Raw genomic sequence first — 23,108 nt, 5'->3', positions numbered from 1 at the left:
AATCTCTAACCAACCAATCACTGTTGTTTGTGATGTTGTCATGGCAACGTGTCACACTGTTTTTGATTTTTTCCCCCCATGCTGTAGGTTTCAGAAGAAAAAACAACTGGCCATGATCCTGAGATGATCTCATGCCGCACTCTGGTCACATGTAACAACCAGTCACATACAGATACAGTCAGATTCCAAAAATTGCAGAAACATGTCTGCTGACCTCATTCTTTGAAAACAATGCATGCGAAACTGTCCATATCATAAATATTTTACAGCTATCTTATACAGAACTTTATGATGTTCAAGTTACAGAATCCCAGTGATGCAATTATTATACAATTTTCAAAGAATATCAAGATATAATACCCAAAAGAGTGAGTGAGTGTGTGAGTATGGTTTTAGCCACTTTTAGCAATATTCCAGCAATATCAGGGCGGGGGACACCAGAAATGGGCTTCACACATTGTACCCATGTCGGGAATCGAACCCGGGTCTTCTGTGTGACGAGCGAACGCTTTAACCACTTGGCTACCCGACCGCCCCACTACCCAAAAGAAGTTAAAGATAATTTTCATATGACTATAGTTAGTCTGTCTTATCATGACATGACAGATTAATTATAGTTATAAAATAAATTGGATGTCCCTTAACTTCTTTTGAGTGTATATACAAGAACAGGTTTAAATCGTGAAAAAGATATTATGACAAACGAGTCTGAAGTGTTATCAAAATGATGTTAAACTCTGTGAATTCATTTCACTTTATAGGGATTATCATCCCTGCTTCATATATTCAATATTAATCAGTTTTTCCAAAGCTTTCCTAAAGTTCTGTTGACAAAACAAATTAAATATCAACATGGAAAATATGCCAATACAATTTTCAAATACAAAGCAACCTTCTTTGTAAAATCTTTATTTGAGAAGTTCATTTTTCAGACAAAACTCTTCGTGTCATCTTCTGTGCAATGTCAATAGGCATTACATTGCTCCGTGACAATGATCAGGTGCATCATGGGTATTGATGCACACTCAAGCGGACAGACGCAGGAATGAATTTGACACTTCCTTTTCCTGACATTATGTGCATTTTATTTAAATCTCAAAATATAAATAGACATCACAGGAAGTGCAAGTTTGATCATCTTGAAACAAGTCATTTAAACGATCTCTATTTAATATTGTAACCATATTTGTATTTTTCATTCCTTGTATTTGAAAATATTCTTGTTTTTTCACACAATTCTGACAAATTGAGGCTACATTCTAGCACCTCAGTGAAATGTACACCTGAACAATTCGAGGCCGACAGCCACAAACAAACAATGCAATAAACGTTGTCTTTTTTCAAACTTTCACAAATTCTGTACTGAAGTGTTATTCTTCTCAAGAGTTTAGACTTTCAAGATACAGGAAATGAAAGACACATGCGACCAAACTGTAAGATATCTAATATCAGGAACACCTATCATGTTCAACATGACTGTAAGATATTTAATTTCACAGACACCAATCAAGTTCAAACTAACTGTAAGATATCTAATCTCAGAGACAACGATCACATTGCATTAAACAACAACACACTTCAAATACGTTATATGAGGATATTCATTTCAACTAAGAAAGAAGTTACTTTTGAAGAGAAACATCTTTAATGTAGTGACTTTTAGCAACAATTTTCAAATCATAACCAGACAGATGAGCCATAGTCTAGCCATTTGAAAGATGTACTTTAAGATTGAAGATTGGTTCACTCAATGGTCCTAGCCACCTTGCACAAGGAGTGAGGCTTGTGTGTGTGTGTGTGTGTGTGTGTGTGTGTGTGTGTGTGTGTGTGTGTGTGTGTGTGTGTGTGTGTGTGTGTGTGTGTGTGTGTGTGTGTGTTGGGATGAGTTGGGAAGAGGCAAAAAATGGGCTTCAGATATTGGGGAATACGACCTGGGTCTTCGGTGCGATGAGTATTTGGATGACTATGCTAACCAAAAGCCAATGGACAGAGAAAAACCTACATTGCAACAAACAAGTGGCCTGCTTCTTCAAAGCCAATCCTGGTCACAAGGTTGTAGTATATACAGTACAATAGCCACCAGTCTACTTTGGAGATTACTGTCCCCCACATGGCAGGGTCTGAGCCAAATCTAATCCCCCCAAATCCTCACCCCCCTCAGATGTGCTAGGGTCATGCTCGGCCAACCAACATGTGACAACTATACTGCTCCAAAAACAACAACGGTGACTTGGTACTCCAAAACGAGCAAATAACTCTCAACAGGTGCTCTGGAAAACTCCATTGATCAGAAATCTATCGAAGACTAATCTAGCAAAGACGTGTGGAGAAATGTCTGATGGTCAGTTACCCACAACCTGGTCAAGTTACACAGACTAGTGTGTAATGGGAGGAAAACGGAAATTAATCCTCTCTGCATGAATGGCAGCCGTTATCAGAGAGTGTGGATTCCTTAACCCTTTCAGGCTTGTCACTTGAAACTGAAACTTGGTATAGATTATAAACCTTCAGAAATAGGGTCAGAATTTGTAACTTTAATTCATATTTTCATAAATGGTGGTACAGAATTTAATTGAATGAGTAAGTTCGAATACATATGCTGCTAGCAAGGGGAACAATGATATATTGACACACCAGTGATATATTTTGTTATGAATTACCATATCCATAAGACCTTACTGAACCTGTTTCGCAATATAGACAAAGGGTATTGCAATGTATATTGTAAGACAATATTAACTGCCACTGCACTGATCCGTACAAGGAACACCACATCATTATTCAAATTGATTCTATTAAACAATATCAACAAATCTGTAAGCATTTGACAGACATTCATTTCTACATAAAATGGTTCCTACATTTCCCAAGCCAACCATTATCTTCAGAATTAAGCAATTCTTTTGGTATTGGAATAAGAAATGGGAGTTCTACATTATAACTACCTAGAAAATGTTCAAGAATATTCCTTGGACAAAACAAGCATTACACAGATCCTCCTTACAATATACAGAACTTTCATAACATAAGCTGAACTTCCGCAAAATGTAAAGTCCAAAACAAACTCTTGTACGTGTCACTCAAATCTTTTTGGCATAAGTTCCATATTTCTTTGACAGAAAAAAAAGAAGATAATTTGCAGACTGCGACATGACATAAGTCCCTAATCACTTTGTCAATAACATGTTATACACAATAATTCCTTGAAGTCTTGGACGGGTATTTAGAAGTTAGAAGAACATGAATGCATGACACATTTTTTTATGGATAACAACTTTATACTTGCAATGACGTTTCAGGGCTACTTCTTGCCCCTTTATTGAGGTTGAAACGTCATTGCAAAGAATAAAGTTATTATCCTAAAAAAGCGTCACATATTCACACTAATTCTTTGTTTACAAACATCCTTAACAGGAAAACAGAACCAAATGACCAATAAGATGCTGGAAGCTTTAGCCAAGCCAGCTGAGGGCAAGAACAGAGCCAAGATGTTGATGTGAGAATTCCTCTGAGACACAAGTTGGCTGATTATCAAAGTCATTAAAGGGACAGTTTGGGGATAAGTCCCTTGATAGATCCCTGCAGGGCACCCTCTGGTGGACCGCTATATTCTCAGGACCAGACCCACAGGGTGTCTCGCCTGTCAATCAAAGGGATGTCGATTCCATCTGGATTTTATTACCTGGGGTTATTGTGATGTGAGGGTTGTTAAAGGTCATATAGTGACCATAGAGGTGGCTAATTGCTGTTTTATTGGGCTATATGCTATTATGTGGACCAGTGCTGTGATATAACTGCTGTTTATTGCCCTGTAATGAAAGGTAAACGGGTTGCACAATCAGAACTTGAATATTCATTTTATTGCATACAAATTTGCATTAAAATTAACATTACTATAGAAGGCTGTTAGTGTCGAACATTCTAAAACTTCAAACTTCAATAATATCATTCTGGAAAGAATACTGATGTAGCCAAAATTCCCTCAATGTTATCTAATACCATCCAGAGGTTACTGTTATTTTGGTTGTTGTAAAAAGTTGATAAATGAAACAAAACAATAAAGAGAAAGAAATAAACACACAGAGAAAGACCACACACACTAGGATTCTGGACTTAGTGCTGTTTGAAGGCAACCTGGGAAAATTTTATTTTGTCCAAAATTTGATGTTTTTAAGTTCTTATTTCAAAAGTATTTTAAGATTTTATTGTAATATTGCATTTGATGCAAAAAGGCAAGCAAAAATTAAGCATTCACTGCTTTTCCCCCTCCTAGGACCTTGCCCAAGTCATCACATTCGTTATAACTATACTACTCAAAAATTGTTAAGGACCACCCCATTCTTTCATATAACAAATGTTATATTTGGGCTAACACTTTCTTAGTAAAGAACCAATTCTAGTACTTTTTTGAGTGAGTGAGTGAGTGAGTGAGTGAGTGAGTGAGTGAGTGAGTGAGTGAGTGAGTGAGTGAGTGAGTGAGTGAGTGAGTGAGTGAGTGAGTGAGAGAGAGAGATTTTACACCACTTTTAGCAATATTCCAGCAATATCATAGCGCGGGACACCAGAAATGGGCTTTACACATGGTACCCATGTGGGGAATTGAACCTCGGTCTTCAGCGTGACGAGCGAGCACTTTAACCACTAGGCTACCCCACCACCCCCTCAAAACTGTGAACAAAATTACATTTTAACAAATCCTAATGATGAAGAAATGGGGGGGGGGGGGGGGGGGGGGGGGAGAGAAGAGAGAGAGAGAGAGAGAGAGAAAGATGCTATATAACATATATGGCAATGTAATCCTAATGTTCATGATAATTTCTGGAATCTGAGGAAGACCATTTTTTCGGCCCAGAACAGTCCGAGATATCTCTAGTACACAAAGTATTGATATAAGATTATTCTGGTTTTACACCTTGTAAACAAAAAACGTCAGAACTTTTGGCGTCAATACAAAATCATAACACTAGGGATCTTTGCCTTCAGATGCCATGTTTACAATGTCCACTGAACATGGTGTGGCCAAAGTTTTATTTACAATAAATGGTAAATTGTGGAAACTAGTATCAACACGACATGTTGACCATGTCTACTACTGAGTCAAACCTAACTAAATAAAAAAATATGCCCCAGAAGAATCATGTGTTTTGATCTAGAGCCCCAAACATGAATTCATATTTTCCATATTTTCTTATCAGCATTTGTTGAATGATTTTCACTCATGTCCAATGTTGAAATATGACTGTCACTTCCCATGAATACCAATTTCATCTTTCCCCTAGTTCCAGAAATACCTACGTTGATCATATATATTGAGTTGGGGCTTTCATATACATGTTATCAGCCCTGAATGTGGACAGAAAACAAACAGGTGACAGTATGTAGTATTGACACTGTCCACCCAGATGTCAACTGGAAGTGGAGGAAACAGTCCAATGTTGAATCTTTTGGGTCCCATGTATCTTGACCACAGGTCAGGGCTACAGTGACCATTACTGTTGACAAGACATCGGAAAACCAGGAACACCTCACCATAAACATTGGTCTTCATGACTGGCCAGTTTGTTTAACATCTGACAGCTACTTGTTGTATAGCCCATTTAACTATTCTGGTTCCGGGTTGGGCAAATTGTGACTGTTTGCTGTGAAACTGGACTGTTGAAACCTTTGAGATGTTGGAGAGATAGACTGAGAGGGTTAAAGAGAGAATGGGGAGAGAGAGAAATAGAGTGGGGATAGACAGAGTGTGGGATATAGATATAGAAATATAGAGATGGAGAAAGAGAGAGAGAAAGAAATAGAAAGGGCCAAATATATAGACCGAGAGAGAGAAAAGAGAGTGTGGAGAGAGAGTGTGGATAGAGAGAGTGGAGTGAGAGTGGAGAGAGAGAAAGTGGAGAAAGAGAGAGTGGAGAGAGAGTTGAGATGGAGAGGGGTGGAGAGAGTGGAGATGGAGAGAGAGAGTGGAGATGGAGAGAGAGTGGAAAGAAAGAGTGGAGAGTGGAGATGGAGAGAGGGAGATGGAGAGAGGGAGAGTGGAGAGAGAGTGGAGAGAGAATGTGGAAAGAGAATGTGGAAAGAGAGAGTGGAAAGAGAGAGTGGAAAGAGAAAGTGGAGAGAGAGAATGGAGAGAGAGAGAAAGAGAGAAAGAAAGAGCGTGGAGAGTGGAGAGAGAGAGAATGGGGAGAGAGAGAGAGAGAGATTTTTCATCACTTCACTAGATGTTTCACAGGCCACATCAGACTTGCAGCACCTGTAGTCTATGTGATAACCACATATATCACATCTAAACTCACAGAAACCAATCTATTGCTAGCATACACGATTATGTTGATATGAACCTATCTATTTGCAGGGGTTAGAAAAAGAAATTGTTGCTATCACTTTCTAAGAACTTTTTACCACTAACGTCAAACATCTTCATTCATATTGAAAAACAAAGAAAGCTCAGTTCATAGGCTGACAACAAAATCCTGCCCATATCCGTAAAGAATATCTGTCACTGAAAAAAACATTCTACAGATCACCCTTTTGATACAGAACATTTCAATTCAATAGTTGTCGTTTCTGCAATTCCTTCCGTGCAAAGAGTCAGAAATCAACATGCACACTTCTCAAATAAAGAAACAGGATTTTGTGCTGGATTTTGTGATACTCTTCAGATCAAATATTTGTGATCTGTATTTTAAATCTCAAGTTCTCGCCACACCCCACAGAGATGAAATGAATAGGGGGGATGGCATGCGGCTGCATGTTGAAAGTTGACTCACAGATCTCAGGTTTATGCTTGAATGTTGACAATGGTGTTTGTCTCGTATTGCTGTGTTTTCCGGTTAATACACCTTGAGCTGGTACACAGGTGGCACAGCACATATATTAAACATGTTTCGTGAAAGTCCTTCAGATTTGCGGAAGTCACCATTCGTCAGAAGTTTACAAATTTTCATAAAGAATCATAAAATATGTTTTGAAGCTAGCGCATTCATACAAGTCTCCACTGTCTACAATTTGAGAGTAACAGAAATTGTTTTAGTGCAAAGTTTGTTGTTTAACACCACATTCGGCAATGTTCCAGCTGTAGGATGGTGGGCTGGAAATTATCAAGACCTGAGAGACATTCCAATAATTAATATCATAAGCATGATGCATTAAGTGCCTCTTACAACAAGCAAAGGTTGCTGTGATCAATTCTAACCCAGAATCCCAACAGAGTTTCAGTGGAAAGTAATTACATCATGCATCGGACAAAGAGATTCATCTACTTACATCTTTTTCTTTTGCGATTCGACTGCCCTTATTGAATAATGAATTCCGATCTGAAAGAAAACAGAAGATTCAAATTAAATCATGCTGAACAACAATAAGATCAAACAGAAGATATTGTTAGAATTTTGTCCTGTACCTTCAGAAATCAATTATTTTTTGTTGTTTCAAACATATATATCCATCTTATAAAAGAACATGTTATCACAAATGAGGTGGTCACAAGACATTAAAAGAAATGTGAGTTCTAAACCTACTTACTACTCATGTTAAAAAAAGTTGAAATAGTGTTCACAGATTCCTAACTGCACTAGCAGGTTAAAAGCTTGAGTAGATAGTGAATTCAGTTTAACGCCACATTTTTCGCAATATTCAGCAATATCACGATGGGGGACGTCAGACATTAGCTTCAGATATAAAAGTGTACCAATGTGGGACCTGGGAATTCAGCATGATCAGGAAAACTGTGAGATCAGGATGCATTTTTTTGGCCATACTAAAGAAGTAAAGCTACTGAGTTGAAAGGATGGCAGAATACAGAAACACATTCATACATTGCAATGGCATGCCATGCTTCGAAGCCATCAACTAGAGGGGTCAGTAATGAAATATCGGCCATTAGCCTTGAAGCTTACACTGTCTGAAGACAGGCAGGTAGATGTCTTCACAAAGGCAAGCCATGGTGACTACATTCATCAAGCAATCAGGAGGGCTTTAGTTGGGTCACTCAATTCAATTACGAGAGAGCTACAATAGGTCAGGCTCCCTTGAAAATCTAATTTGATTGACACAAGCTTGTTACTTTATAAATTAGTTGGAGCTCCTATTCTGATGGGGATATATCCTGGAACAATTGTCTCAAGAGTTTGCCCTGTGATGCAAGGGTACTAGTTTTGTTTCAAATAAACCAGAAGCTCAGATGGGTGACACCAGCGTAGCCAGCCCAGATGGGTGACACCAGCGCAGCCAGCCCAGATGGGTGACACCAGTGCAGCCAGCCCAGATGGGTGACACCCGTGCAGCCAGCCCAGATGGGTGACACCCGTGCAGCCAGCCCAGATGGGTGACACCAGTGCAGCCAGCCCAGATGGATGACACCAGTGCAGCCTGCCCAGATGGGTGACACCAGTGCAGCCAGCCCAGATGGGTGACACCCGTGCAGCCAGCCCAGATGGGTGACACCAGTGCAGCCAGCCCAGATGGGTGACACCAGTGCAGCCAGCCCAGATGGGTGACACCAGTGCAGCCAGCCCAGATGGGTGACACCAGTGCAGCCAGCCCAGATGGGTGACACCCGTGCAGCCAGCCCAGATGGGTGACACCAGTGCAGCCAGTCCAGATGGGTGACACCCGTGCAGCCAGCCCAGATGGGTGACACCAGTGCAGCCAGCCCAGATGGGTGACACCCGTGCAGCCAGCCCAGATGGATGACACCAGTGCAGCCTGCCCAGATGGGTGACACCCGTGCAGCCAGCCCAGATGGATGACACCAGTGCAGCCTGCCCAGATGGGTGACACCCGTGCAGCCAGCCCAGATGGGTGACACCAGTGCAGCCAGCCCAGATGGATGACACCAGTGCAGCCTGCCCAGATGGGTGACACCCGTGCAGCCAGCCCAGATGGGTGACACCAGTGCAGCCAGCCCAGATGGATGACACCAGTGCAGCCAGCCCAGATGGATGACACCAGTGCAGCCAGCCCAGATGGATGACACTAGCGCAGCCTGGCAATATTATTCTCACCTTCATAAATCACATTTTTTAATGTATAATATTTACATACAAAGTTACAATATTTCCGTCTAGTCTGTCACATTACAGTATGAAAAAAACAATGAAATATGTCACGGACACTGAAGAATGACAATGTCAGCCATTAAGAACAAGGACCATCACGACACAATTATGACCTCACAGCATGTCATCATGAAGCAAAAACAGAAATATTACTATGCAGGTGTACCGTGGGAACCTACTAGTGTACTTCATGATATGATCAAGAGTAAGTTGAGGTTAACCCTACTTTTTACAGTATTTCACTTCCTGTTTGCATAATGTGGGAAGGCAAGCCCAAAGTGACACATGTCATTGATGTATAGGGCTTTAGTAAAATGCATAAGCACAAGTATGGTATTGACAAACCTTACAACATTATCAGATTGAATCTGGGATTCGAATCCAAGATGAGTGGATCACAGCATGGAAAAGGGAGATAACTCTGTACAGCAAATTATAGTGACTTAGACTGCTGCACTACTGAAGGAGTTTTAAGACCATGTGAGATACAAGCCTACTTGGAGGCTACAGAAAAAGGCTAGCAGTAAATGAAATGGTTGAAGCGTTTTATTTGTTTGTTTGTTCATTGTTTGACACCACACTCAGCAATATTCCAGGTATAAGACAGAGGTCTGTAAATTATCTAGTCTTGTCCAGACAATCCAGTGATTGACATCATGAGCATCAATCTTCGCAATTGGGATACAATGACATGCATCAACCAAGTCAGCGAGCCTGACCACCTGATCCCGTTTACAAGAAGCATGGGTTGCTAAAGTTGCCGAAGACCAATTCTAACCTGGGTCCCGTTCCACAAAGCGATCGTAACTACAATCAATCTTAGAGACTTACGTCGATTATAAAATCGTCTTAGCTAAAGTTTACGCCCGTTCCACAAAGCTATCTTAGGGCGATTGTAACTTTACAAGTTCTTAAGTAGCCGATCTTAACAAAGATCGGAATCTTCAGCCATGAAGATACGAAAGTTTCCCTAAGAGTGGCCTCCCTTGGTCATGTTTAGCAGACGACGCATTGTCGAAATATGGCCGAATCGCAGACCTCTGTCGGCGTCAAACACGTTCGTCGCAGCAATTTTTCAGCAAGCGAGATCGCTGTCCTTGTTGATGAGGTGGCTGTTCACCACACGACACTGAATTCCTCATTCAGCTCTACCGTCACCAATAAGCTGAAAGGCAGCATATGGGAGGACATCGCTAACAAGTAAGTGAGCTGTGGACTGTCAGAATGTTATCTGATATAATAATAAGTCAACATACGCCATCTTTGTTGTTATGGTACAATATTTAAGATCGATTTTAGCGATCCTAAGTTGGTCCGGAGCAACTTAGCATTTTGATCTTAACTTACAACTCTCTTAGTTAAGATTGCTTTGTGGAACGGGCGGCCGATCGTAACCAAAATTTAAGATCGCGTACTTAGTGAGTTACAATCAACTTAGCCCTAAGATCGCTTTGTGGAACGGGGCCCTGGATCTTTACGGGTTGGTCGAAGGGGAAAGGATTGTGGTAAGAAGCATGGAGTGAGGCCAATGTGGATGAATAAGAAATTCTTAATTATTCCATTTTCATAAATACTTAATGAAATATAGATTCCTCTTTTATGTCAGGAACAAAAGTTATTGTCATTATTGTCGTTATTTCAACTTCCAAACATACACACATTTTACTTCCATATTTTCATACAGTGGATTATTTAGAACTTTGTCACTGTTATCTTAAGTTTGAATTGTTTGTTCAAGTTGTTTCAGCTTGACCTAGAGCCCTCTACACATGGCATAGTTACATCACTAGAACATGCAGGTAACACAGATGACAGATGCATGCTGGGTTAATCAGGCGAGGCTCCAGTATCAGAGGAATTGTGAAGCGGACTTCCTGTTTGAATATACATAGCGATAGTGATAGCGACAAGCAGCTGCACCACCTGTCCATTATTCCTACTCATTTCTACTGCCTCTCAATGTATGGACACAAATGTTTCATTTTATGTTGATAGACGTTTTCATATAAAAAAACTTCTCCTCAAATCGGATTGTTTTCATTGTTTCTAAATATACTGTATTTACAAAACAATATTTCTTACAGAGCTCCAGATAAGCTTTTGGTGTTGTGGGTATTTTACCCATGCATTTAAAAATCATTGGGTATCAGTAATTCTACCTGGGTATTCAAATTTCTGTTACCCACTAGTTTTTACACATGTGGGTATTTAAGTTAAATATTTCAAAACACTATTCATCTAGGCCCTGCAAACTGGTTTCGTGTGGGTTCGAGAGCTTTATAGGACTCAAAAATACCACCATACTTCCACGAGAAGGTGTGATGACAAATGATCATGATGTAACTGTCATCGTGGAGTCTGGCAGGGTTGATGGAATGCCCGTTTATAATTTCAAAATAAGTTGCTGATTTGCTAATCGAATACGCAGGATTACTTCACAATATTTTGATGATACGCACAAGTTTTATTTTTGTAGCGTATCTGTAATGTTCGTTGCGTATTTGATACGCTTGGATTTTATTTTACTGCGTATTTCTACATTTCTTATGCGTATTTTACGCATATACGCAGCTTATCTGGAGCTCTGTCTTAATAAAAAGATGATTCTGTTTTATTTTGTGACTGTAAATCATGAATTGTGTCTCCAATGTGTGTGTATGTGTGTTTTATTGCTTAACAAATCATTCAACAATATTCCAGCTAAATGACAGCAGCCCGTAAATAATCGAGTCTTGAACAGACAATCCAGTGATTGATAATGATAACCCATCATGGTACAATGACCTGCCATCACCCAAGTCACCGGGCCTTACCACATGATTCATTTAGTCGCCTTTTACGACCACCATAGTTGCTGGGGACCTATTCTGACCCAGAGTCACCACGGGGCTCCTACAGTGTGGAATAGTTGTCACCAAATAGTCTATCCACCACTGTTGCCACAAGTTCATTAACACGCACTATCCACCACTGTTGCCACAAGTTCATTAACACGCACTATGTCTACACAGTAATCACATGTGCTATACCAAGAGTACAATTAGACACATGAGCCTGACATGTCATGTGGCCATGTCACATCCAGGGAATATTTAGATTAGTCTCTATGTCTATGTCAGCCATTTTGCTTTATATCCGATATACAGGATCGTAAAGCTTTCACTATAATTAAAGTCCAATGAGTGAGTGAGTGATTTGGGCATTTAACAGTATTCCAGTTATATCATGGCGTGTCAGCTTAATGTGGGAGGAAAGCCCAAAGTGATGCAGGTCTCAGACGTTTACCACTTCGGTGAAACCCAGGAGCATGTGTATGGTTCTGACAAACCTAGAAACATAATCGGGGCGAACCGGAATTCGAACCCACAATCAAAGGTAGCTGACGTGCCCAAGGGACGCAACTTTGCACAGCGAATCGCGGCGCCTTAGACGACTGGGCCATCTGTGCCCCCACTTAAGTCCAGGGTCTGGGATTCTGTTGTACATATATGCTGAATGAAATCAAAATTTAAACTCTCATATTTCACTCCAACTCTAAAACACAACACTGTGAAAATATCAAATATTGCTTCTATTCAAAATATGAAACTGCAAAAAAATGATATATATTTGGCCTGCACACAGACAGAAACTGATACATATAAAATATGTATATATAATATTTGTATGTCAGAATTTTGTTTGACACAGCTGTATGTGTTCATTTCATCAATTATTGTGTGCCTCGCCAGTCAACAGCCCCCAGGGTTATAAACAATATAAGCAAATGGGTAATATGACCGTATATCACACGGCGGAACACCCACATGAGTTATATTGAAGAACGCTTCCTTTCATCTCGAACTACAACTAATAGATTAATATCTGATTGATGAATAAGTGCTTGGATGTCGTACATCATACATGACCAGTTAACATCAAGAACAGGCTTCCCAATTTGTTTTGTTTGTTTGTTGTTTGTAATGTCACATTCAGTTATATTACAGCTATAGGACAGCCTTTAAACAAATAAATCTGGACCGGACAAACCAGTGATTGATATTATGAGCAATGATCCATGCTGATGAGGTACATCAACTTGATAACAACCAAGTCACTGATCATGACCACCTGATTATTATTATTATTATTATTATTGTTATTATTATTATTATTATTATTAATAGTCGACCAGCATAGCTTCAATCATAATTCAGATTCAGATTCAGCCAACAAAAACTCCTTTAAATTCTGCTAACATAAACTCCTTCAGATGAAGGAACACTGTTCAACTCTTTGCCTAAGTCATACAAACCAAACTGACTTCTGAAAATCAAACAATGTCGACTCTTTGATAAAAATTCCAACTGAAGTATGGCAGTCATAACACCCAAAACATGAAATTTATCCCTCTATGTACACACATAAGCACAAAGTTGTCTGAGTACAACTCCCTAAGCTGGTTACGAGTGTACGATAATCTAGTTAGATAATATCCCACTTGGTGGAATCAGTGAGCCACGACTGACAAGATCTTCATAGATGGAGCAGGATAAGCAGTTAAACCCCAGCGCGGCGACCTTGAGGTTCCATCAGACAACCTTGGTTTACTGACTATCCCAACACCTACATAGGGTTAATTATGTTGTCAATCACATGGTAACTGATATTGACATTGCAGAAATGGAGGACGTTGAGCCATCTTACCTAATAATAAATCATGATTCTTATCTCGGAACAGGATCCTTGTGAGGAGACAACTATCCCCATTAGGTACAAAATGTTCTGACATCCTATACAAAGTTGGGCGAATATTCTCTCTAAGCAGAACATTGACAATGGCTGTAAGTCTCAGATGTGTTGAAACAATGAAACAATGCTGGTCCTCCTCTGGAGTTTACATATGTGCATTTGGAGGCATCACTTGCCTATTTCAGTCACCACACCTGCCTATCTCAGTCACCTCACCTGCCTATCTCAGTCACCTCACTTGCCTATCTCAGTCACCTCACCTGCCTATCTCAGTCACCTCACTTGCCTATCTCACAGGGTTAGAATTTAATTTTTTTAGGCACAAGCAAATTTTTGCTTGTGGTTTTAAAAGTTACAAGCAAAATCAAAAATCAACAAGCAATTATTTTTTCTCAACTCAAAACTTCAAAATATATATCACAAGATGGCATGATCGTGATTTATGCTGCATATAAATAATGGCTGATTATGCATGTTATGACATTCAGATAACAAAGTAATTAAATTACACTCATAAAACATTTATCAAAGAAAATATCTGCATGTTTGTAAAACATCTTTGCTAGCACATATTATACACCATTTCAAGTTCCAATCCTGTTGTTTATAAAATATGTTATGTTTATCACATTATTTAGATAATGCATTTACAACTTAATTATGTTCGTTGTAAATAAAGAAAGAAAATGTAAGCTAACACATTCATAACGTCCAGATTAAGGACCAAGGAAGCGCAAAATTGACGATTTTCGCAAACAGAATCTATAAGATTTCATAAAAAACACAATTGGAAAAAAATATTTTAAAAAGAATTGTAAATAGATCTGGTATCTGCCATCACCCATTTCCCGATAACAGCGGCTGTTCGTTCAGTAACATGAAGAGATACCTCCGTTTTCATATAACACGGTCGTCGAAGACTGCCATGTGACACATCGCTAGAAAGCTTTGATAAAATTGGTTTCTAATGACTCTGTCTTTGCCAAAATCTGCTACAAGGTTCGTGACTGGTCAAATCTGAGCACGTGACCTAAGTCGGCCAATCAAATTACATCTATGATCTGATAAATTTCAGAATTTGACGAAAGACTTTTGTTAAATCGTGTTATTCTAAAAGTTTTAAGCAGGAAATTGCGATCTATATTAAAAATATGGAACTTCATAGATGTATCGTGCCAGGTTACGAGCTGTGACAAAGATTTTTCATGCTTATATTTTTGCATTAAACATCGTCTCCGAACCGAGGAAATTGAGACGACGAAAGCCGAGATGTCATTTGACTTACATTACACGCGATCGCACGAAAAGATGGAAATAATAACTTAAATGTAAGTCTGACAACTTTAAGATATATTTTTAAAATTTTATCTATTACTTTGTATAATATATAGCTTGAAAAGTCTTTACATTGCTCTTTGACATGTTCGCTGTGGACCCGTTGTCGAAAAGTGTTTTCGAGATTTTATTTTCAAAAACATTGCGGGAATAGTGAATAGTTTTTTAATTCATCGATAAGAAATGATAAATTGAAATGGAATACGTATTTCAGACATTGTGAAATGTGATAGATTAAATAAATGAATCATAGGACAGGTAGGTTAATAAAATTATATACTATTTTGACGTGACTACGGCTTCGTCAGTCAACCGGCCTACGGGTGTCGTCTGGTATTCGAGGATGGCATGTCATCTTAAAATAAGAAACGACCTTGGGTCAATGGAATAAATTACCGATGACATAGTTTTTACGGCATTTGATTGGTCTCCCGAAAATAGACAAACGTCATTTGCATAATATTAAGCTCCGTGCTATATGTTCATTGGTCAAAAAGAGCTCGGAATAGTCCGCGTTCACGAAAGTTGAAAAGAAGTAAAAGGTTTTCCCGGAAACGCGAATGGGGAGGTAACTCTAAATTGGAGGTAAACAAATCAAGGAAAATCTTCGCGAATTTAAATGTTATCACAGTGAATTTAGAAACTTAGGTATTTCTCAACCAATTGTTAAACGGGGAAAAAGCAAGACGCAAAAAATATCGTCTTTATTTTGATTTATAGACGCAAAATCATAAATTAAGACGCATTTTGCGTCTTAGCGTCCCTTAATTTCGAACCCTGTATCTCAGTCACCTCACCTGCCTATCTCAGTCACCGCACCTGCCTATCTCAGTCACCACACCTGCCTATCTCAGTCACCTCACCTGCCTATCTCAGTCACCACACCTGCCTATCTCAGTCACCTCACCTGCCTATCTCAGTCACCACACCTGCCTATCTCAGTCACCTCACCTGCCTATCTCAGTCACCACACCTGCCTATCTCAGTCACCTCACCTGCCTATCTCAGTCACCACACCTGCCTATCTCAGTCACCTCACCTGCCTATCTCAGTCACATCACTTGCCTATCTCAGACACCTCACCTGCCTATCTCAGTCACCTCACCTGCCTATCTCAGTCACCTCACCTGCCTATCTCAGTCACTGCACCTGCCTATCTCAGTCACCACACCTGCCTATCTCAGTCACCGCACCTGCCCATCTCAGTCACCACACCTGCCTATCTCAGCCACATCACTTGCTTAACCATACTTTTTCATACTTAGCCATAAGGAAGGAATTTGACAAACCATTAAGTCATATAAAAACATTAATTATATCATTTCTATTTCAATGCCCATATATATCAATTTTTCCCCACTTCAACAATGACTTTAATGTCACAAATGTCCATGACATTACCATTAAAATATCACGAAACAGGAAAGTTTGATGGATGGAATGTCCACTGCCAGGAACAATGTCAGTCTTCTGTGTTACAGACAGATATGCCAGCTGTCATCATTGCATCAAGTATGCAAAATGTATTCAAAAGAGTTATGACACAACATCTGATAAACTGTGACAGGCAATATTTCATGCATACCACACTTTTAGCTCTTGGAAATTATTCAAACCATCCCGGTTGCACTGGTTTTATTGTTTCTGAAGAACAAAGCAAAGGTTGTTCCTTCTTTATAACTCTCTATACAACTTTCCTCAGATGTCTTACAACACATCAGGACTGAAAAATAGTTCCTACTACCTGCACTCTAAAGAATACTACACTTGTCATGTACATGTATTTGATGTAGTAGGATTCTTAGGCTAAAACTCATTTTTGATTCATCAGGCCCGAAAAATAGTCCCCACCACTTGGATCTTAAACTTGATGATATATTTTTAGCATACACACAAACACACACTTGTCATGTTTTTGATGAAAGTAGTAACATTCTTTGGGTTGATAACTCTTTCTGTTTGTTCAGGGCCCTGTTTAAAAAACTATCTTCGCACTACGAATATCATATGCCAATGTTATGGGAGTACAATCGTTTAGCACTCAGGTGGCTTTGTTCTAAAACACACGAGATGTTATCCTATTATTAATGTTGCTATACCTACTGAACTGAAATTGAAAATAATATAAAAACATTATTTACTTTATTCATGAGTGACTAAAAGATGTCTGTTTGTTTGTTTGTTTGTTTGTTGTTTAACAATGCACTCAGCAATATTCCAGCTATATGACGACAGTCTGTGAATAATCGAGTCTAGAGCAGACAATCCAGTGATTGACATTATGAGCATCCATCAACACAAGTGGGATAAGATAACATGCATCAACCAAGTCAGCGAGCCTGACCACTTGATCCTGTCAGTCGCCTCTTACGACGAACACAGTCTCTTCTTATTCAAAGATGTAGATATATAACATGCAAAAATTGAAGTCATGTCAAAATCAAAATAAATCTATCATAACCATCCAACATAAAATAATTAACCCCACCCAAATTAGTCCTGTATAAGTTTGAGAACACCCACAGCATCATGAGTTAACCAGTCTGCAACTTTAGCCACTAGTCCAGAGCCGAGTCTAGTAAAATTCTGTTCGGTCTTGTGAGCTCAGCTAATAGAAGTCCCTCTAATAACACTAAAATTGACTGAAAATGATGTTAAGAGCCTTGTTCGGCAAGTAGACACAAAGCTTTTGGCACAGACTGGTTAATGACTGATAAGGGGATGCTAGGCTAACAGTAATGGACAGAGAGAGCTGTATCACTTGCAAGGTTAATCAGTAAGCAGTAATGAGACCTCAGCGACTTGTATTACAGAAAATTGTAAACGATACGACATGGATAGATTTGTGAAAGAAAAAGAAAAATACCTTATGATTCAAAAGGCTGTAACGACATTATTACAAGAATTATCAAAGGCAAATTCAAATCCTCTGTATGCTTTGATAACATACCATACATATTTTCTTTTCTTTTTAAATATTGAAACTATTTTTACTTTTTACTATTTTTAACAGAAACGACACACATTTTATTTGACTTCCTTACATGACCATTCTTCTTTTTATTCTGGAAACATCATTTATCTCCAAATATCATGAAATATGAAACATAGATTGATTTAGCAAAATCAAAGTCACAGCTGAACCAAAAGTACAATGGAAAATGTCATCAATGTCATGAAAGCCTAACCGATGAGATCTGTCCAGATCAGGCGAACTGGTGGTTGATAGTGTGATGACACAGGGTATATATAACACATTGTATTAACCAGGTCACAGCTGCAATTGGGATTCTCAAGCCCACACACTGATGAGATGACATTGTGACCAACCAATCATCATGTATGCCACCTCCACATCAGGCATAGGCAAAATTAACCTGTTATGCACTGACATCCTAAGGTCGAACATAGTGAGTGAGTGAGAATGGTTTTACGCCACTTTTAGAAATATTCCAGCAATATCATGGCGGGGAACACCAGAAATGGGCTTCACACATTGTACCCATGTCGAAAATCAAACCTGGGTCTTCAACGTGACGAGCGAACACTTTAACCACTAGGCTACCCAACCGCCCCCTACGGAGGAACAGAAGCATCAAACATATCACTATTTCTCTGATCTTATTATGTGGTTTCATATCCTAACCAGTAAAAAGATAAACTAGCAGAAAGAAGGAAATAATTTGACCAAAAGGATTGAATTCATGTCCAGCATTCTTAAGTTCTTTCAACCTGTGATGTATACCACAAACAGTTTTCATTTGTGTACAAATTCTCAGACATTTTCAAAAACTTGAGACCAGACCCACCCTCACAAGAACAGGACACAATATGACACAAATTAATGATCCCATAAACTTCAACACGCATCCCATCACGAAACATTTATTTGTTTACTTCCTGAAAATTAAGCCTTCAGTAGGCTATACACATAACATTTTCAATAGCATGTTTTAGCACAATACTGAAGTATACCCTAATGTGCTCAACTTGAATCAGTTCAGCTGAGCAAATGTCATTGTGGCACAGGACACTTGTATACATAAGTACAACATATTTACATTTGGTCTCGCTTCTTTGGACACGAGCAACAACGTGGGCTCCTGTGAAAGCCGACACATAACAGAGCGTATGATTCATCAGGATTACTCTTCGAATAATTTTATAGCCGGTGCAGGTCTCCATCCCCATAAAGACTATAAATAGCATGGTGACTTTTCGTACCCTCCTTCCACAAAGGCAAGGTGGGTCAAGTGGTCAGTGGGTGGGCAGGTAGATATCTGTGAACCCATTTGGTGTGAAGAATGTCTTTCTTAAATAGTGAGGGAAGAACAGGACTGAAAAAGACTTCATATTTCAGTGATTAGGCTGACAAATATATTTTACTGTTTTGAAGATGTGCTTACCTCAATTTTTTTTTTTTAAATATTAGAATGCTGTTTGAAAATATTCTTTTATAGTATCCACAATTAAGAGGGGTGAAGAGGTCCTTGAGGTCTTCCCCTACAGTCCCTGAGGTCCGGACCCCCCTTTTGAATACCAAATGTGGTATGTTGTTGGTAGTAAACTTATCTGAGAGAGGATTTTGATATTTTGATTTGTTTGTTGTTGTTTTTTGTTTGATTGATGTTTTACACCGCACTAAGCAATATTCCAGCTATATGACGGCAGTCTATAAATAATCGAGTCTGGACCAGACAATCCAGTGATTGACTTCATGAGCATCGAACCACGCAGTTTGGATCGATGACATGCATCAACAAAGTCAGCAAGCCTGACCACCCGATCCCGTTAGTCGCCTCTTAAGACAAGCAAAGTCGCCTTATACAACAAGCATGGGTTGGTGAAGACCTGTTCTACCTTTGATATTTTAAACCCCTCCCTTTTAAAAATGCTGGATCTGCCCTTGTTTAGTATTTGTATCTGGGATCCCCTAAATCCTTAACTCTTAAAAATAGGGTTATGACAAGGACACTTGACTTTGATGCTTGATTTCAAACACTTTTGTCAAAATCTTTAAGTTCGTATTTTAACTTCAACTTCTGTGACAAGATGTTTATATTGGCATCTTGACCAAAGAAAATATTCATAAGAACAAAATAATCATTAAATAAGGAATGATTAACATGATTTCATCAATGGAACATTTGTCCAAATTATACACGGATGGCATTGATCATAAGTAAACTAAATCTACAACTGCACTACAAACTTCAATGAATGAATCGCATAATTTTGAATTACTATCATATTCATTGGTACAGATATCTGTACATCTTGTAACCTTAATGTTGTAGAAAATGAGTATCATTTTATTCTTGTGAGTAAACTCTATCGTCAATTATGAAACAAGTATATTCCAAAGAAGTTTGTAACTTACCCAAATATTAATTTGTTTTGCATACTCATGTCAACCGCAAATATTACTTTATTACAAAATATTGCATTGTACATACATCATGCATTGTTAGTTAGAAGAAACACCCATACCTTGTAAATATGTTGAACTATGGGCCTATGGCCTTTCAGTTTGCAATGAATAAAACAATTTAAGTTGGTATAAAGGACTTAACAATCATGTCATGCTGTGCCACACAAATACGTCCATATCACATACATAAGCCTCTGTGTGTAAACAACTAGGTAAACAAATATTGCTATGAGTAATCTCAGAAATATGGCTGACTCCATTGTCAGGTAGACTGATCATGTCACACAACGTCTCAGAGCTTACAGGTGAGAAGATGGCTGTAAAAATGTCTTGGAGTGTCCAGTGAGTGAGTTAAGAATTAACATCACATTGGCAATATTTCAGCCATATCATGATTGTAGTGTCCAGGTGAGAATGTGGTTGTAAATGATGACCTGTAGTGTCCAGGTGAGAATGTGGTTGTAAATGACGACTTGTAGTGTCCAGGTGAGAATGTGGTTGTAAATGATGACTTGTAGTGTCCAGGTGAGAATGTGGTTGTAAATGATGACTTGTAGTGTCCAGGTGAGAATGTGGTTGAAAGTAAGGTCATGTTGCTTACAGAGGAGGAGGTTGTAAACGATGTAGCATGCAGGTGGGAAAGTGTGCAGGTGTGAAGATGGTCAAAAACTTAGCCGTAGCATCCCCTGCCCAATCCAACAACCCTGTAGTACCACTTCTCTCTCATCCACATTTTACCCCTAAAATAATACATTTCACAGATTCCTATCTACCTCATCTTTCAACCTACTCCCGCCCTCTTAAAATACCCCAAGAAAGTTCAAGCGTCTCTAATCCTTCACAGTACCCCACATCAACTGTCCATAACCCTAAAAGTCTCTCTTTACATACCTCTAAAATGACACATTCACCCAAACAAACATATAACTAAATATTACCCTTTAAAATTACCCCACAGCATCAAATTACACCTGTTACAACTACCCCACCCCCACCCCAACTACTGCTACCCACATCAAATTACACCCCAACCCTCCCTACAATGCCATATTCCTACCACAGATTCCCAAATCAAACACCCCACCAACCAGAAGCTGTTATCCATAAAGGTGTACATTTTCATACTTACTCACCAACTTCTAGATACTTACTCACCAACTTCTAGAATGCCAATCAAGATATCCCCCATCAAATATGCTTCCTTCCCCCCCCCCCCCCCCCCCCCCCCGTTCCTCTCCTCCTCATTTCACACCATGTCCATTATGTAGAGAGGTTTTACATGTGATGATTTATTATTATTCATATCCAATCTCTTCTTTTCCTTTCACCTCTTAACAATTATCCGTTGGGTAGTCACATATCTGACATTCCGGGCCCCATTGTACCTGACCAGTGGTCACTTTCAGCAGGTCATCAAACACCACCGCCTTGACCCCCACCTGCTCCCTTCCCGCCAGGTGGGCAGACACTGCTCATACCGAGGGGCAGAGACGAAGGAGGGGGGAGACAAGGGCAAGCCCAAACAGTATACTCCCAAGGGGGGTGGGTGGGGCACAAATGAGGGGGGGGGGGAGGAAAGAGAGAAGAGGGAAGAGACAGGAAGAGGACGACAGATACACAAGGGGAAGGGGATGGGGGGGGGGAGAAAAAGAGAGACAGATATGGGGGAGGAGGGAGACAGGCGAGGGGAAAAGAGGGGGGAGGGGGAGACAGGCTGGGGAAAAGAAGGGGGAGGGGGAGACAGGTCAGGGGAAAGATAGGCAGGGGGGGGAGGAAGACAAGTGAGGGGGAATGAGACAACAAGGACAAACCCAAGAGGAGGCAAACACAATGGGGACACACCCAACATGGACAGACCCAAGCGAGGGACAGACTTTACTCAGGCCGCTAGCCTGTTACAGATTGGTAGTTGCAATTACAAACGCAAGACGAACTAGTCCATACATAACACTACTAGCCTTCAGTTGATCAGTCACGGACAAATTGCCATTCCATATCAAACCCCGGTTTTCTTTCTGTACACAAAAATGTTTGCTTTAAAAATGTTGCTAAACAATTCCTATTGGATAAAGTCAGGCAACTTTGTATTAATTTAACTAAGAAAACCAATACAGTTTCCTATCTTCTTATGACATGGCTATTCCGCTCTGCAGTCAAAGTAAAATTACTGATGATTACCATATAATATTTCACAAAACTGATAGATAAATTCTAAACCAAATTCCTGATTCAACTGTCAGTAATAAGCAGTGCCAATAAGCCCAGTATAACATTACAAGATAGAGATCAGTGAGAATCTGACAAGAAGATTCCAACAACTCTCCTTGTGATAACGAGAAGTATTATCTCTTCCTCCGAATTAATGCAAAGTGTCAAAGCACAACTACTTATCTCCTTATCTCCATTCAAGTTGCATAGCTTTTACACATCATTACGAGTCCAACCGAAAATCTGTCAAAGGAGTTGTCTTTAAATCTGATCTTCCATGTTGACAGGAACGTGACAAGCCGATGTTTAGAGCCGAAACATGAACTCTCAACATGCCCTCCCATTAG

At 39.5% G+C, this 23,108-nt stretch overlaps 1 protein-coding gene across 7 annotated transcripts in view; it reads right to left on the bottom strand.

Annotated features, from left to right (window-relative positions):
- The window catches only part of LOC124137530 (protein spire homolog 1-like), a 133,064-nt gene that overhangs the window by 96,326 nt on the left and 13,630 nt on the right, over positions 1-23,108 (bottom strand). For all 7 annotated transcript variants that reach the window (XM_046503861.2, XM_046503862.2, XM_046503864.2 and 4 more), the window contains exon 2: positions 7,264-7,313. In XM_046503861.2, coding sequence (XP_046359817.2) covers positions 7,264-7,313 — 50 coding nt within the window. The remainder of the gene's footprint in view (positions 1-7,263; positions 7,314-23,108) is intronic.

This window comes from Haliotis rufescens, unplaced genomic scaffold, assembly GCF_023055435.1.
Source record: "Haliotis rufescens isolate VD_foot unplaced genomic scaffold, xgHalRufe1.0.p SCAF_19, whole genome shotgun sequence".
Taxonomy (NCBI): domain Eukaryota; kingdom Metazoa; phylum Mollusca; class Gastropoda; order Lepetellida; family Haliotidae; genus Haliotis; species Haliotis rufescens.
Note: the sequence above shows the minus strand (reverse complement) of the source record. Positions and strands in the feature narration are given on the sequence as shown.